The 17,473-nt window shown below is 30.7% G+C and overlaps 2 protein-coding genes across 2 annotated transcripts; one reads left to right on the plus strand and one right to left on the minus strand.

Moving 5' to 3' along the window:
* The first annotated feature begins 304 nt into the window (after nucleotides 1–304).
* LOC134238537 (uncharacterized) lies at nucleotides 305–1,190 on the plus strand. The gene is made up of 4 exons (XM_062720657.1): nucleotides 305–314; nucleotides 539–618; nucleotides 728–1,055; nucleotides 1,162–1,190. Exons 1-4 carry the CDS (start codon nucleotides 305–307, stop codon nucleotides 1,188–1,190), a joined length of 447 nt encoding a protein of 148 aa, XP_062576641.1.
* Nucleotides 1,191–3,106: 1,916 nt separating this feature from the next.
* On the minus strand, nucleotides 3,107–4,242 carry LOC134238536 (uncharacterized). Its single transcript, XM_062720656.1, has 5 exons — nucleotides 4,221–4,242; nucleotides 3,795–3,977; nucleotides 3,553–3,657; nucleotides 3,361–3,427; nucleotides 3,107–3,212 (listed from the first exon to the last, which is right to left on the minus strand). Exons 1-5 carry the CDS (start codon nucleotides 4,240–4,242, stop codon nucleotides 3,107–3,109), a joined length of 483 nt encoding a protein of 160 aa, XP_062576640.1.
* Nucleotides 4,243–17,473: the final 13,231 nt, after the last annotated feature.

Here is a 17,473-nt window from a genome sequence, read left to right on the forward strand (position 1 = left end):
TTTTCAAGGCTTTCTGCAAGCTACAAGTTTTACATAGAATGTGCACAAAACATGTAGAATGCAAAAATGAACTTTAGTTTTCATCAATTCCCTTTTCTGTTTTCATTGTCTTACAATGGTATTTTACGTATTGATATTTTTTTATATCAATTTTACTTTCAAACAAATACATGTATCATACAAAGGGTCGTCGAGTGGTTGAACTTGGTGTGCTAGCAGCACAGCTACAGAAAGGATGCAAGAAATGAGGGACTGTATTACATCTGTGTGATTGTTTTCAAGAGAGGCATTAAGCCCATTGACCATGACTGCAGGTAAAAAGTTGATAAGTATCAAATGTATAATATATAAAAATAAATATGTAAAGTAAAAAAAAATCAATAGTGATTGAAGGTCACTGCAAAATATTTACATCCACTGAATATTTTCTCCTTTATTTCTTAAGAAACCCCATTGCGTTCATCACTGCATAAACTACAATAGGCTTGTTTTAATCACATCGTTGCATCAAAAAATCCAAAGAGCCTCTTTCTGTCAGGATCAGAAAGTACAAATTTCAGAATCGCTGCAGCTGTTGCACAGAAAAACATTGGAAAGTCTTACATGTATATACAAGAAGTAAGTGTATTTGAATAATCGAAAAAATTATGCAATATAAAATATTCATATACATGTATTCTCATTTCATGTAAATGAGTAATGATTATGTTTACATGTATATTTACAGGTCATTGATGAACTGAATATGTCTCCTGGAGCCTATACAGAAAAGGCGGTTGAAAAGATGGACAGAAAAAGAAAGTTACAGAAGATAAGACAGAGTAGTGCAGAGTACAAGAAAAGGAGATGCCAAATTAGGAAATCCTCAAGTCAAGATCAGGGTTGTAAAGAAGTGCGTGAAGGAAAAACATATGAAACGTCAGTAGGACTAGAGAAAATGGATGAGGAGCAGGACATCAATTCCATTCCAAGTGCCACTGTTGAACCAGAGAGAATACCACTAAGAAATACTGATAGCACATTTGTTTACTTTGACCTAGAAACAACAGGTTTAGGTAAAGTTTTATATATAGACATATATACACATGTATTTCCATGAGACATTGATATATATATACATTTTTTTTTCGAGAGATTCATTGTCTCAGATTTGTCTTATAGGTTCATCAGCAGAAATATTGGAAATATGAGCTGCAAGAGGACAGGATATATTTCAAAAATACATAAAACCCAATGGTACAACATCTGCAAATGCAACTTGTGTGACTGGTCTCCATATGAAAACCCATGAACTTTACTACAGGGATCAAAAACTTGCAACAACAGACTTGAAATCAGCACTCCAAAAGTTTTCAGAGTGGCTATCGGACTCGAATTCTAACATTCTTGTGAGCCACAATGGATTACGGTTTGACTTTCCATTATTTATTCAAAACATTATGTCACAAAATATTGTGATGAATACATGTATTGCCGGCTTTATCGACACTTTGGAGGTTTTTAAAAATTCTGATTTAAAGACACAAACTGGCAGTTTTTCTCAGGAATCTCTTAAGAGAGATGCAGGAATCCAGTCAACAGGGGTTTCTCATTGTGCTCTAACTGATGCTATGGACCTACAAAATTTAGTGAACTTTCATAACATTCGTATCAACACTCTGTTGAGTCAAAGTGTCATGTACGATTATGTTTTACAACATCTAAAGTATTCTTCAGTAAAGAATGACAATTTGAAATCTCTTGACGTCTTAGTCCATGGAAAAGTGATTACAGAATTTATGGCAAATAAAATTGCAAAATCTGGTTTGAATATGAATTATATTAAACTAGCACACACAAGAAATGGTGAAGATGGAGTAAAAAATTTGTTTCAAGAAATTGTAAATGGTAAAGCAAGAGTTACAAAGTGTAAGGAAATAATCAACTCAGTGTCCAGTTATTTGTCAAGTCAGTTGTAAAGAGTTACTTCCCTTTGTTTTTATAATTGTAAAGTTATATGTTATTTTATTTTTTATCTCTCTTATAAACCTGGCTCCACTATGTAAGATATGAATTTTTGTACACCAAATGGCAAAACCTTTATTTAAATTTGTAGAAAAATTCAGAAATTCCATATATACAAAAAATATCTGTGATTATCCTTACATTTTTTGTAATCTTTCGTATAAAATGTCAAAATATTTCTGAACTGTTGGGGTCATTCTTTGTATTTAATTTTTTTTGTATGTTGGTTTATGTAACAATGATGTAGGGCTTCGAGAAATTTTGGAGAAAATAATTTATGTAAAAAATAAACATTTTTTCCCTTTCCTACATATTCCCTTATTTCTATCATTTTTATTTCATTAAAAAAGGTGGCATCCTTGTATGAAAATATTTTTAAAAAATCATTAATGAACTCAGTTATAAAATATATTTCTATAAAGTCCTAAATTATCCTGATTGTCAGTGTTTAGAGCTCCCTTAAAGACTTTTTGAATTGAATTATAAGATAAAGAGTTGTCTCTTCTGGCTGAGGGTCGGAGTCCCTTTATTTCAATACATTGAAATCTATCAAATATTTCGTCCAAGATATTTAAAAATAAAAATATTCTAGAGTACAGTACCAACAAGACCCAACCCGAAACAACGAAAGTCATTGTGACATTTCTATCTAATGAGATCTTTTAACTGAGGTCGTTTATTGCAGAAAGCATTTTCAGGGTAAAGAATCATTACTACCTAATTACACTAGGTGATAATCTAGGTCTAAATTTAAAGCCCTTCACCGGTATGAGGTGACCTCTCTTTATGATTAAAAGATAATTAAATGTATTGCAAAAACAAGATTGAATCAATCTATCTATCAGTACAAATTTTCTTCTCAAAATGTGTATGTTAGTTGAGCATCTATTCCATCCGTCTGTATAAAAAATAATTACTAATACCCTCTGTTAGGATGAAATGTATGTATATAACAAATAGTCTTCAAGATCCAAAATCCCTATTAGAAGGAGAGCAAACACAGACCTCAAAAACATCAGAGACAGGTATCATTGAGGTGTGAGTATCTAAGTTAGGAGTGAGATCCCCCTATTTAATTTATAAACGCTTCCTACTGAGGCTACTATCTTGGATGGCTGAGAATGCTTTCTAGGACGGACACAGCAAAAACTATCCAGATAACAATTTCTAAGACTGCTCTGAGACAGTTTTCATTCAGGTTAAGTCTTCTTTGTAGAGAACCACGGTATTAGTTAAAGTTAACTACAGTGTAATATAGTGTATAAATCTCAAGCTAATAAAGTTTTTCCAGACAAAATCAAAAAGTAGGTTAATCAAAAATCTACAATTTAAAATGCTACATTCTTATTTACTTACATATTAGGACATGATGATTCAGCAAGATAGCAATTGTGCTGTGCATTGATGCTTTGACAGGCAGAATCTAAATGATAATGAATCATTTAATGAAAAAATACTACTTGATAAATCAGATTCATTACAAACAATAGTGTGGCGATTTTAATTTGAACATTTTATATTATTTATGATATAGTTCAAGGATCTTACATTGGTATATTTCATTGCTTCGATATTCCTTTTCAGGACAACCTGATACAAATCCAAGGCAGTTGTTCCAGTAAAGATTTTCTCCATCAGTTTCCAAACAGTTGCCTATTCAAGTATATATTTATGCATACACGTAAGAATTAAAATATATTCTAGTGTATGTCAAAGAATACTTTCTAAGATGCTTCAATTTTCTTTGGTTTTCGTTTGAAACTTAAACCATAAAAATATGTTTTACTCACCTCTTTTTATTAATCCCATGGTTCCATTGTAACAGAGTTCTATAAGTCCTGTTTTGTCTGTGTTAGGGACACAGAGATACTGATCGTTCCCATACTTGTCCTGACCACACCCCAGCCTGGAGGAGGACTCTAAAACCTCTGTGATGTTATGGGGACATGAATCCACATACGTTTCCATTTTTCCTGGAAAAATATTAAAACTTGTAATAAGAAAAAAAATCCTGACAGTTGTCATTTAAATCAAATGTAAAGAACCATTCCCTATATATTTTTTTTATAATATCAATAAAATATGTGGAGATAACGAACATTATACAAGATCAAAAGTCCATTTAATAATACAAAACAGGACCAGAAAAAACCATGGCCTCCAAAACATCAGAGGTTTGATCAGGTGCCATGGAGGTGTGAGCATTCCCTGCTTACCAGTCACTGTGCACCTTGTCATGATCAGGAAAAAATGGGAAAATCTGTCGTCAATTCAGTAAATAAATAATGGACTAACAAGTAGTATGAAAAACTTCAGTCAGCATTTGACTCGTTGATAAATTGTATTTGCTTATAAGATCATTGTATCAACCATAGAACTTACGAAATGATTACTTTGAAGACCCATTTTTTTTTTACCGCACAGTTACCTGAGGAGAGGGAGTGGTCTAAGTAACAGTGATGTTAATTACCTGGAGACCCCCAATACCCTAGATATTAAAACTCTTTGTACATGTAGCATACACAAGAAGTCTGTTTTGGTAATCAGGGTCAACTTTGTGTTTTGTGTTTAATTTCGAGTGAAACTACTTAATTTAATTGAATAATTTTAGAATAATTCAAATCTTCGTTTTATTTATTGATTCCCTGTGTTTTGATTGGTCGAGAACACATTTTAGAAAAAGTTTACACATCGATAATTTTTTCAATCAGAACTACTAGGCTATCGTATAAACAATAAAAGCTCTTAAAGCAGTTATTAAAGGCCTGTTTTTGCTAAATAATTAATGCAATAAACTTCAAATTTCATTAAATAAAACAAAACTGGCGACAAACAGGACTGACCAGCTGACAGACGCCATGAAAATGTTTATGTCACTGTCGGATCAAGTGTGTGAATTTTAAAACTCGCTGATGGCATTTTCTAGACGAAGCAAATCAGCTCAGTTTGTTTAGTTGTGACAGGGAAAAGAAACGTACCCCAAACTCCTGCCTTATTAGCATCAAATTCATATTATTAATTTCTGTATTCTTCCTCAATCTTTGAACAAACCAGTGCAAATCGAAGGCGTCGTCGGTCTGCAACTTTCGCTCTAAGCGTTGTCGTTAAACTTAATGTTAACATGACCATGGTCAAGGAAAAACTATTCTGAGGTAAACTCGGAATTACGATATTTATTGATTAAAACAACGTTCAATCAGTTTTTATAAGTTTATTTATTGATTGTTTTGACAACTTAAGTTTCTGTCAAAATTCATGTCGTTTACGTTTCTTTGCGGTATAAAGTATTTCTATGCCATACAAAAATAACTGATTGTATAGAGGCTTCACATTCAGAGAAATAGTTTAAAATCTATAAAAAAAATTATTATTGGAATTATAAGAATTAAACGTTCTTTTTGAAAAAAAAAAATCAATGTGTAAACTCTTGACATTTTACTCAAAAAACTTACCATAAAAGTTTGCACTTTTATTTAGTTTGTGAATAAAATATGTCGAGAGTTTACACGTCGATATTTTTTTTCAAAAAGAACGTTTAATCCTATAATAAAATTGATTTGTAAACTAAACGCATTCATCGTAACCTTTGAGAGGGGAAAATATAATGAAATATATTGTTAATAATTTGTTTGTAAAATAAAAAAAGAAATGATCATAAATAAAAACTACAAAGCAATCATATCTTCATATTTTCTAATCTCAACAAAAAAGCCACGATTTAATGGGTGTGAATATTTATTAAATTAAAAAAAAATATCCAACGTGGGAACATTTACCGCGATTGGAATATATTTTTATTTTCTGGCACAATATTGTCAAAGATATTCAATATTTCCAAATGTGTTTGTGTGCTAACAAAAAAAATATTGTTTGAAATATTTCCTTTTAAGATCAATCGCTGTTTCTTAGCTTCACCTTTTTCATTACAAATTTATACCGATGTCAGAGAAAATTCGAGCAATAATTCCATCATTTCTTTGCATCGCCTTTTAAAATCGCGAAGATTGAATCCCTTTTACAGAGATAAAACATCGTTCGTAAACCATGGTGTTAGTGCTGGGCTTCAAATTACGGCAAGTAAAAGTTTAAAATAGTTTCTGTGGACGGCCTTAATTCTAAAGCTTCCTCGGACGAAATATTCTTACAAGTGAAGATGGAAAACAGATATTTTATGAAGTCAATCTTTTATAAAATTGTCTGCTCTCGATTATTTCTTTTTTACAAAAAGTTACCAACATTACTGATTTGTTTTTTTACCTGCCCGTATACAAGGTTGTAACATGAAAGTGTTTGACGACTGACCAAGCAATTGTCTTCAAAACATTCAAACTCAGATTATCAGGTAGCACAGTTATCTGATCTGTCAATCAAAATAGAGGCTATTGTTTTTTTTTCAAATGATTGACAGGTGGTAAATTATTGATCTTGAATCAAGTACATTTTTGTTGCGTTAACATATAATTTGGTATCTAAACGTGACTGCTGATATTCTTGTTTTATCAACTTGTTTGTAAATAATGTAAGGTGGTGTACTTATCTTTAAAAATGATTCAGATGTAGAACATACTCTTGCGTTTCGAATCAACTGAGATACATAAACTCTCTATGTAGTAAGGGAAAATATAGTCATCACGTTTATCATAGAGCTAAGTTGATAGATTACCATTTACGTTTTTTTTTTCAAGTAAAATATCTAAGTACAAAATGTACGAAGCTGATGTGTCAGAGTCTGTCGTTTTCTTCATCTGAAGTTCATCAACAGGATATGTCGTATTGACGTAAGAATGGAAATTACAGTTGTTAATTGACGATACGTCATCGATATAATATTATCGAAATGTCGAGTTGAAGGCCACATCAACTGTTTTCTTTTTTTCATGCATAAGATCTTGCACAAATTCTGCTCTCGTATGATAACAAAAATACGTCTGCTAATAACTAGGCACAATTGGTTTCAAGTGGAATTCCAATAAATAGCTGGACGACCTGGTGTCCAAAAACATCATAGATAATGTCAATCAGAAACTCAAGCATGGATGTTTTTGATGTCGACTTCAGAGTACTTCTATGTACAATCAGATTGTTTTTCAACAAAACAAATCGCATGTATGACAAGGCTTCCCAGAGAATATTGAAGTGTACCCTCTGCATGCACTTTTCTGAACTACAAAGGTATGACGTCATAATTGAAAATGACGTCAAGTAACTGCATACTTGAGCTGTAATAATAGGGAGAGTGTCATATACTTTACACCTTATTTCAATCTGCTTATAAAGTTTCAGAATGCTCATTTTTTCAAAAGTCTAATATATCCGAATAATTTAGATAACTTATTACTCTTGTTTAAGAGTCAGCGTTTTCAAACTACGTACGAAAATATACGTTTGAGATTTACCCTTTTTTATACCCATGGACAGCGGCAGAATTCATAATATGTGTATAAATGTGCCTTGCGCAGGTTGTTAATGAAGATTTATTTAATATCTTTTGTAGAACTATGTAAGAGGAGTTCCCCTCCAACAGAATCCTGCTTGGGAAAAATGTATGATGGCTTTGTTTTAAAACAGATGGCGATATTCAGCTAAAAATACCCTCAGATTTGTCGGTAAGTTGAAGTTAATATGAAATAAATTGTTCAAAAGAAATAATCTTACTTCTCCCAAGGACATTTCGGTTTCACAAGGATGATTTTTTAAAATAATGTTTTGTTAATAATATGCACCAAATCGATTTATGTGAAACATTTCAAAAAAGAAGTAATGACCGTGACGTAATGAATAAGGTCGTGTGACATCGTAACAAAGATGTTTATATATAGCCTCGAGGATTCTCTGTATGAATTTGGCGTCCTGAAGTACAAAACCCAAAAATAAAACTCAAAATCATCTTTGCAATGCAGTGTTACGTTTTAAATGGATTTTAAGCTCCGGGAAGCCTTAATAAAACTGCAATTTGCAAATGACTATATAAAAAATTAGAAGGCGACACGAACGTCAGCGTTTTCAAAGTGATATTGTCGGTTTTTTTTATACTCTCCTGTTAAAAAAACATTTTCTAAGCTACTACTGTGGTTATCATGTTTTATTCTAAATCCACTAGGTCACTAATTATTCGATGTCTACCATATTTTATTATACAAAGAAGTTAAAGAATTATGCTTCAAAAATGCTATATCCTTGAATAAAGATAATCTAAATCTTTTATTCTTTTATTTCTTTTTAAATCTTTTAAAGACGTCGAGAATGAATGCATCTTGGTCCATGACACTCTGTCATCTTTTTACAATAATTGATATAAACCCTATCTTCTATCACTGACAATGATAATTAATTTCAATTGAATTTTAAAAAAATTACTGTAAATATCTCCCCCAAAATCCTTCATGATATCAGGGATTTGTCTTCAAAATTGTGTGATAAAAGTTCATTCCTATCTTGTCAATTATTAACATCCTTATGATTCTTTTGAAATTCTAAAATTCTATTTAAAAAGAAAGAAAATAAAAAAAGTGGATCATATATAAACATTCATGCTAATTAAATGCCCGACAGACTGTGTGATTATACCTGAAGAGCTACATTTTTTGCATGCTTTTTACATTGGAATTCTTTACCTACATGAACATTGTAAAATAAAAAAAAAACCATAGAAATACTCATGCAAAATGTTGCAGACGCAGCAGTGTTGACGTTCTTTTTTTTTTATTTTTATCTATTTATTTTTTTTTTGGCATAAAACAGATTATTCAATCTGATTTACCGTTTCAACATGTCCGTGTATCCTTTTTTCTGAATTTCTACACTACTGCATCAGTCCATTTATATTATTCAAAAGGAATTAATCGCTCTTTTTGCGCCAAATGTCAATAGTAAACTTTCTTCGCTTCTTTCCATTGGATTGTTTTATAGTGTGAATGGATGTGCTACAATGTAATCTCCATGAAATTAAATCAAGTTTGTGCTTTAACTTCATTCTTATGCTTCAGAAATTCTATATACAAGGTTTATCTCATTCTTGAAAACAACATATCGTATACTGTAAACGTGGAAATTTTGACGATGTGCTAATTTTGACTATATTGACGATTCTTCTTTTCTCGTCAAAATTTACACTCGTCAAACTTCTTATCATATACATAGAGACACAACAGACATTGACCATTGTACAACTTTACCACTAAATTTTAACAGCTTTTTCGTTTGACAATGAGATCAAAGTCACTGTTAATTTCTTTTCCAATTTGTTATGAAAACATAGTGATATAAAATCACATTTTTAAAAAAAACATTGAATCTAAATTAGTGTATCAAATACTGCAAGCGTAATTTAGCATAATTATCACGCCGTGCTTGACCTAGTTTGTCACCTCAGGCATTTGACAGCTTATAATGAAATCAAATTACAAGAGGGCAATTTATCTAATCAAATCTTACACACATAGATATTTTGTACATAAATTAAATTTTAGTGATTCCGACGCTGCCTTTGTATCCCTGTGAATTCAAAGATTTGAAACTCTAGATTAAATATTTCGTCAAAATTAACACTCGTCAATTTTCGTAAACAAAAAATCGTCAATTTTTCAACTCGTCAATATAACCACGTTTACAGTATTCATGTATCTTGACCCCGATATTAGCTTATTCAATAAATGGACTAGTCCAATAAGAATAAACAATGCAAACCATGGTCTCCAGTTGTATGATCTATCATATGACTCTGTTCAGACCAGTGCAAAAACTAATTTTTTCCACAAAGGCCTAAGTATTGAATTTATTCATTTCACTCTCAGGGTGTGACAGTGGCACTACTACTAACTTCAGTTGAGAAAATACAACAAAATGTGAATTTAATTAGACATGTATTCACCTTTAAAAAATGGTTACGAGGTATGATTTGATAACTAATTTTATAATTGGTGTTACAATGTAGAGTGAAGTCCGAAATATCCGACGTTTTCCTGGCTTTTTTCGGATTTTTGATATTTTACCTGACAAGAGAACGTCAGAACCAGGGATGGGGTAATGGTAATGGATATTGACAGTAATTTATCAAAATTTTCAACTGAAGGTAATTGGAGGTAATGTGTAATTTGGTAAATTTTTAACTCCATTTAATTGTAATTTAAATTACTTCTGAAAAATACGTAATTCACAATTACATTTCAGTTAATTTCAATTATACTGATGTTTTGTAAATGAAAAATCTCCCCCCCCCCTCTCAATCCCATACACGTTATTTAAGAAAGGTTTACTGATGTGTTAGACGAAACATTTTAAAATGATTTTTTAAAAGGAATTTGAATATTTCCTATTTACAATGAATTGCTGCAGTTTCCCCTTATATATTTTCATTAAAATTTTTGAATTAAATGAATCTCCTATTTATACTGTACAAAATAAAATTTATAATTTTGATTGTTTATGGATTGACACTAAAGATACCTTGTGAGTCCAATTGCTTCTAATCCTTTGTTTCCATTGGTAATTTACAAAGCAAACAAATTTTATATTCGAAAAGAAAAAATGGGATGACTGTATTTCAAATACCATCAATTTCAGATGATATACATGTAGCTTAGGATGATGAAATGCATGAAACATCACGGCAAAAAGCTTCCATTTTTGTGCATTAATATATCAAGAAACTTCAATATGTAACATTTAAGAAATAAACAACATTATTTAGTGAACATAGCGTTATGAATAGCAATTGCTCTGTTGGCATATTATGCCAGCAGATCTATTGCTATTCATAATGCCATGTTCACTAAATAATCGTTGTTTATTACTTATATTTGCATTCTTTGATGGTGTCAAGAATACATGTATCAGAGGAAATCCTGACTTACATTAGGATGTGGCTTGTTGTCGTCAGCAAAGAAAAACACACGGCTTTAAAATTAGTATACCTGGTAATTGCACCTTTTCTCTAATAAATCACAAGCAATTTATAAAGTATTAGCCTCTTTCAAAACATAGTTATCAGATACAAGCTGCGCCACATTCTCTTAAAATTTGTTTTGATGCAGATGTGACGTCATTGATCAACGTTATTGAAACCCTCTGACAAAAATCAAAACTGTAATTTAATCTTATGATAAAAAAAAAATGTTTTGATAATCATTTTAACTCCAGAATGCTTTTCTATATGATTTTTAAAAAAAATTTCTACTTTTTTTTAGAGTTGAAATCCTTCTTGAATTTTGCTTTTTATGAATGTTTTATCACCGAAGTGCGAAAAGTTATCGTTATTTGTACAAATATGCAAAAATACGATAAGAAAAAATAAAAATATGCCAGTTCTTTTCAATTTTTAAAAAAGTTTTATTATACAATTAAACACATTGACCAAAATTAAATTTTTAAAGATATAAATCAGCAATTATAAATTGTTCTGAATTTCTTTTTTCCCAAAAAATATTATTAAAAACTTATTTTTATTCCTTTTACGAAACATTTCATATATATACTTCTCAACACACTTATTAAATTTAGTAGAGCTTACACTACGACAAGTGTGAAAGAGCAATTGCAATCATAGCAAAAGCAGTTGCGTCTATAGCGCTATGAATGCAGTTGATGGCTACATGTTCATATAGGGAGAGAGCAGTGGATGTGCGAATATTTATATATGATTCAAGGTAAAACATGAGACAGGAAACCTGTTTCTGGTTAGTTATTCATGATTTGTCACAAGTGCTTCAGTCTAAAATATCTACATTATCAGGATTATGTCAGAAACTTTTTCTGAACCAGTGATAAATGTTGTTTGTTGGGATTCATTATTAACTTAATTTGTATGAATAATTAACGTTTAGGACTATTTATTTTCGTACGCGTCTTCGTAAATTTAGTGATTTAAATAATTACATTTGCTTAGTAATTATAATTTGATCAATTACATTTCAAAAACCAGCCCCATTACGAAAATTGTAAATTCGCCATATTCACCAAGAAGCAGCATTCTCAAGATGATTTTTGAAACTTTTTAACCGAATTAAGTGTTGAATTCACACCTAATCAACGGTACAATGCTTTTAGTACCCACCAACATTGTTTGTTTGTTTAAAGAATATACAGTGAAAACATTTTTTTTTCAGATGTCCCAGTTTTGATTTCATTTGGTGCAATTCATGATATTGCAAAGGCTGCATCAAAATAATTAGTGCTATTTTCTTTTCATTGATATTCATGAGTAATATAAGCAATGTGTCATTGATAAATTATATGTTTAGTATTCATTCAGTTCGCAAGTATAAAAAAATAAACTCCGATAAGAGACGAGATTTCCACTTATCGTAATGACACTGGTTCTGGCGTTTATCTGGCTCGTGAAATATCAAAATCATAAAAGAGCCTGGAAAACGTCAGATATTAAGGACTATGTAGATTGAAATCAATTTACTTCCAAGGACAGATCACTCCACTTGCACCCCCCCCCACACACACACACAGTGTAACAACTCTTTAGTATGCAGTGTACAGATGAATCTTCTATAAGTTAAATAAAATCAATATCTCATATACATAAGGTTATCAAAATATAAAGAAAGGACATGTTTTAAACCTACAGAAAAATTCCCCAAAAGCTTTACCACTTCTCATGCAGATATTGATTGATTTAGTCATGCAATATTTTTGGAAAGCTGTTGCATGCATTTATTCCTATCGTTATTTCAATGCAGATCTCGATATGTGATATTATTAAATATAAAAGTAATATACTTTAATTAAATTAACTTACAATATCATACTTTTACCACTTAACCATGGATATATCCTTTCCTTGTTCCACAATAAGACAAGTTCTCCTTCCCCTGACGTTCAATGTGTCTAAAAAAACCTTCACCTGGTTTAAATATCCCAGTTACCTGTATTTGTTAAACTTTTCTTTATCGGCCAATCTATTTGGGGTTGTTTTAAAAAGTGCTAATGGGGAAAATGATACTTTTTTAAATTAGATAACATGTATAAAATCATAAGTAAAATATTTTAAAAACTTGCTTTAAACTTAGTATTAAGTTTTCTTACTATGTTTTAATTTCATTTTTCATTAGATAATTGATATTCTATAATTAATATAAAATAGTTTAAAATAGGAACTCCCTAGCCTGGGAGTGTGTAAGATATGAAAGTATATTGTTATGATTTTGTGGATGAAAATGTGTCTGGTGAAAAAAAAAGAAAATTTGTTCGACTAGTTAAAATTGTTTTTAGTAATCTACACTTGCGAATGGCACAAGGATATTTTCCCTACATTTTGCACGAAACAAAGATCTTAAGTATCAGCACGTGGTTCATCTGTCGCGGCTCCTATCTTCATTTTGATGACATAAATTATTATCATTGAGTTTATCGATGAATCCATTTGATGAACAAATGCACAAAAATTTCTTTTTATATAATTTTTAAAATTTATTTATTTTGCTTGAAGACAGCCAATAATAAAAAAAAATATCACAATTTCAACTTTAAATATCTTGTGCTTTCCTTGTATGGACGCTTTTTGAATACAAATAAAAGTATACTGTAATTTTGAAATGCTAATTTTGTTTTCGACCGATTTAATACCATGTAACGATTATATTCGTGTACCATTGCTTTTGCCTTTGCTGTGATCTTATAATAAAACATTTAACTCTCAAAAATTATCAAATCCAAGAACTTTTAGGAGGGCTGATACTATTAGCTTTCACTGTGAAGATTTTGGTCTGGACCTTTATTTCTTAAATTCTGCATCATTTTAAGTTCAAACATGAAATCTGGATACTAAATGGAAATTAAACTATATCAAATGAAATATCTTTATTAAATTTCATTTCAATAGAATAAAGTCAGGAACTATATTTTACGGTGAAATGTTGTTTTTTTACAAAGAAAATCAATTTTCCCTTTTGAAACACTAGTATAAATAGAACTGCTTTATATTCCCATTTTCCCATCATGGTTGTAATCAAATAATATTTTTGTAAAGAAAAATTTTTATCCTGGTTCTGAAATATCTATTTATTTAATTATCACGGTATCTTTATCGGAGTCCTATAGTATCGCGGTAGTAAACTTATTTTGTAAAATTATCTACCGTACCTGGGATATTTCAAGAAACTAATGTCATTTTCAGTTTTACTATTATTTATCTGCATTTCTTGTTCTGTTGTTGAATCTTTATGTTTTTGTTTTTTACTAGGAGCTATCAAAAATAAGTGCCATTGTTAACCCTACTACGCGAAAAAGTTCTATGGTATCGCTGTATTACTTGACATTAGTCTATGGCCGCCTAGCCATCTGCGTTTGGTTACAAGATGGTGTATTTTGTGTATTATGTGTTTTTCTATGTGTGTCTGAATACTATATTAAAATAAAAATTCACCGAAATTGGCACGTTTAAAAAAAATGTCATATTGACTGTATATAAAAAGGAGAATTGAGAGTCACTCGCCATCTTGAATCATAGAGGAAGCCTCGGTTGATACTTGATATTAATCAATATCTGCATTTCATTTTTCCTACGAGTGTCTGTCGAGATCTAGCTTCAAAATTGATTGAATAACATCTTTCAAACGTCTGCCGATTTGAACTTGCCCTATAAAACATGCAGTGTTACAACGCGAAATGTAATAACAACGCAAAATGTAATAAACCTGGATTATTACATTTTACCTTATTACATTTTGCGTCGAAATCAACGCACAATGTAATTACGCAAAATGTAACAACACGTTTTGGAGAATTATTACATGTCGCGTTTTTACATGTTGCGTCGAGATCAACGCAAAATGTTATAACACGATTTTTGGATTATAAAATTTTGCGTTGTTACATTTTGCGTCGAGATTAAGCAAAAGGCAGGAACGCAAAATATAATAACACATTTTTTCGTCGGACAGATTGAGTACAAATTTCAATAGTTAAGTGGCTGATGAAAAGAAAATAATACAAATGAAATAAATAGATCAATTTCTAACAATTAATATATTTTTTATATATTGATTTAATTAGTTACATGTATTCTAAATCAGTTCAATAAATGCATTCATATAAAATGTGTTGCAAATTAGAAACGTGCATCTGTGGGCAAGGTTGTTTGGGGGTATTGACCTGTGTGCTTTTGCTTTTTTTATAGAAAATTGCAATGAATTAAAAAAAATATTCATTTGTACTAGCAGATGTAAATGTATAGCGGAAATGGGTTATTGACAATAATGATACCATACTGTTCCATGCAAATCTTCAGCATTGTAGACAAACAAAATCAAAATTCTCTCCCCCTCTCTCTCTCTCCTCTCTCTTTCTTTCCGTCCTATAATAAAACGGATTGTTTCTGCATGTCCACAGTAATACAATAATAAAAATAAGAAGTAAACACCCCGCACTATCCCTGCCCCTCCGATCCTCGCTTGACACACATACACTTCTTTTCATTTGTTAACCAATGTACATGATGTATACGTGCTGAAAATTCATATCAAGAGCTTTTAATGAACCTATGGTCAATCTTTGTTAACTAAATATGTTTTATTGGTTATAAATTTAATAAGACTATCAAAAATATGCCAAGGTTAAATTAATTCTTTATAATTTACTACAGTGTATTCAAAAATCAGAGTCAGGAAACGATACAATTTGATGTACTTATGTCCGGAAAAAGCCCTAACGTTGATCTCATTGTTTTAGTTCAAAATATTTTTACAGCGCGTTTCCCATATTGATTACATGTATATATTTGAATCAATTTTGAGCTTTTTTGTTCAACACAATCAAAAATATTAATTATATTTTGTTTTATTACATTTTGCGTTGTCCTCAGTGCAAAATTAAAATATCGTAAATGTAACAACGAAAAGGCACGGTATTACATTTTGCGTTGATCTTGACGCAAAATGTAATAGCGCAAAAGGTAATATTTTAAAAATTGTGTAATTACATTTTACTTTATTACATTTTGCGTTGATCTCGACGCAAAATGTAATAACGCAAAATGTTATAATCCAGGTACATTTCGCGTTGTAACAATGCAGTAAACATAAAACCTCCTCTATACCAAGTACAGACACCGAATGCTACGTACGTAGCGATTTCTAACAATGAAAAATGTAGAGTATCACGGAAATACATGGAAAATCTAGAGAGAACAAGTTTGGCGAAATTTCTGACCTCTCTACATTTTGGTTGAAGTTTGAAAAAAAATCTAGAGGCTAATTAACTTCAACAAACGTTGTCGTAAGGTACTTTATAATACTGAGGTTATTAATGAGACCGGTCGATCGAGTGTTGTTTCAAAATATAATCAAAACCGTATTACGTATTTGACAGTTAATTCAATTATATCAACATTAAAAACATGTTAACTAAGACTGTATGAAGACACACATAGTATGTTCTTGCACAATTTATAGAATAAAGAAAATCAATATCATCGTCATGTTAAGCCATATTATGTCTCTGTGAAAAAAAATATTTTCACTTTTCTCAAACTAAACTCAAAATAGTTTCTTCGAAAAAAAAATAAATAACAGTGTACGGAGATAAATTCGTAACAAGAATGGATCCTGATTGTGCACGAGAGCTTAAAGCAATAATGTATACTAAATAAATGCAGTATGAAAAATGTAATATAATCCCAATATATAGATTTGTGACTTTATTTATTCAAACAGAAATGTTGATAAACATGCCCCCTCTTCGTACTCATTGAAAAAATGCTATCATTGATATATATTTACATGTAATTTTGAATAAAGTTTTACTTTAACTTAAAAGTAGGCACAACAGATTTTTTTTAATTTTATTTCAATCCTTTACTAGTGTCATTACTTATAGAATCTTATAAGTGATAACGAGATCTTTTTCTATTTGTCTGTCTGCTCTGTAAGATATAATTTTACCTCTATTTTGAAGACAATTATAATTCAATGCTAAAACATATAAAACATTAATGAAAATCATAGTAATTTTTATTTTTAAAACTGGGTCCCCTGCAAGATTTCTTTTTTGAAGAGCTATATTAGCATACATGTATGTTACTGTGGACTTCTCAATGTAAGAAATACCCGATACTTGTATTACTAACATTTTGTAATATGAACCCTAAAATTTCAAAGAAATGTCAGTTGCTTAATTTCAGAGTTAAAAAGTAACCGTATAAGATTATAAAACGAGTATGATAATCACATTTGAATCATCTATTAACACAAATTTGTTTAACTTAACTTTAATGTCGTTGTGATAGTGTTTTTCTTTCATGCTATATGATATAAAAACTGAGAACAACTTACGATGAACCATCCAAAAGATTGCTGCATACAAAGCAAATAATATATAGAAAGCGTAAACAGTCAGATAAGGTTCCAAAGGTTGAATAGGATGCCAGGCAGGAGTAAGTATCCCCTATTGACCGGTTACAACCCGCCGTGATGCCTCCCATGTATTCAGCTGTTCAAAGGGAAGACATGTAATCACATTTCTT

The sequence above is a fragment of the Saccostrea cucullata genome, unplaced genomic scaffold (assembly GCF_032062105.1).
Source record: "Saccostrea cucullata isolate Sc308-1 unplaced genomic scaffold, CSIRO_AGI_Scuc_v1 ctg3210, whole genome shotgun sequence".
Lineage (NCBI taxonomy): Eukaryota > Metazoa > Mollusca > Bivalvia > Ostreida > Ostreidae > Saccostrea > Saccostrea cuccullata.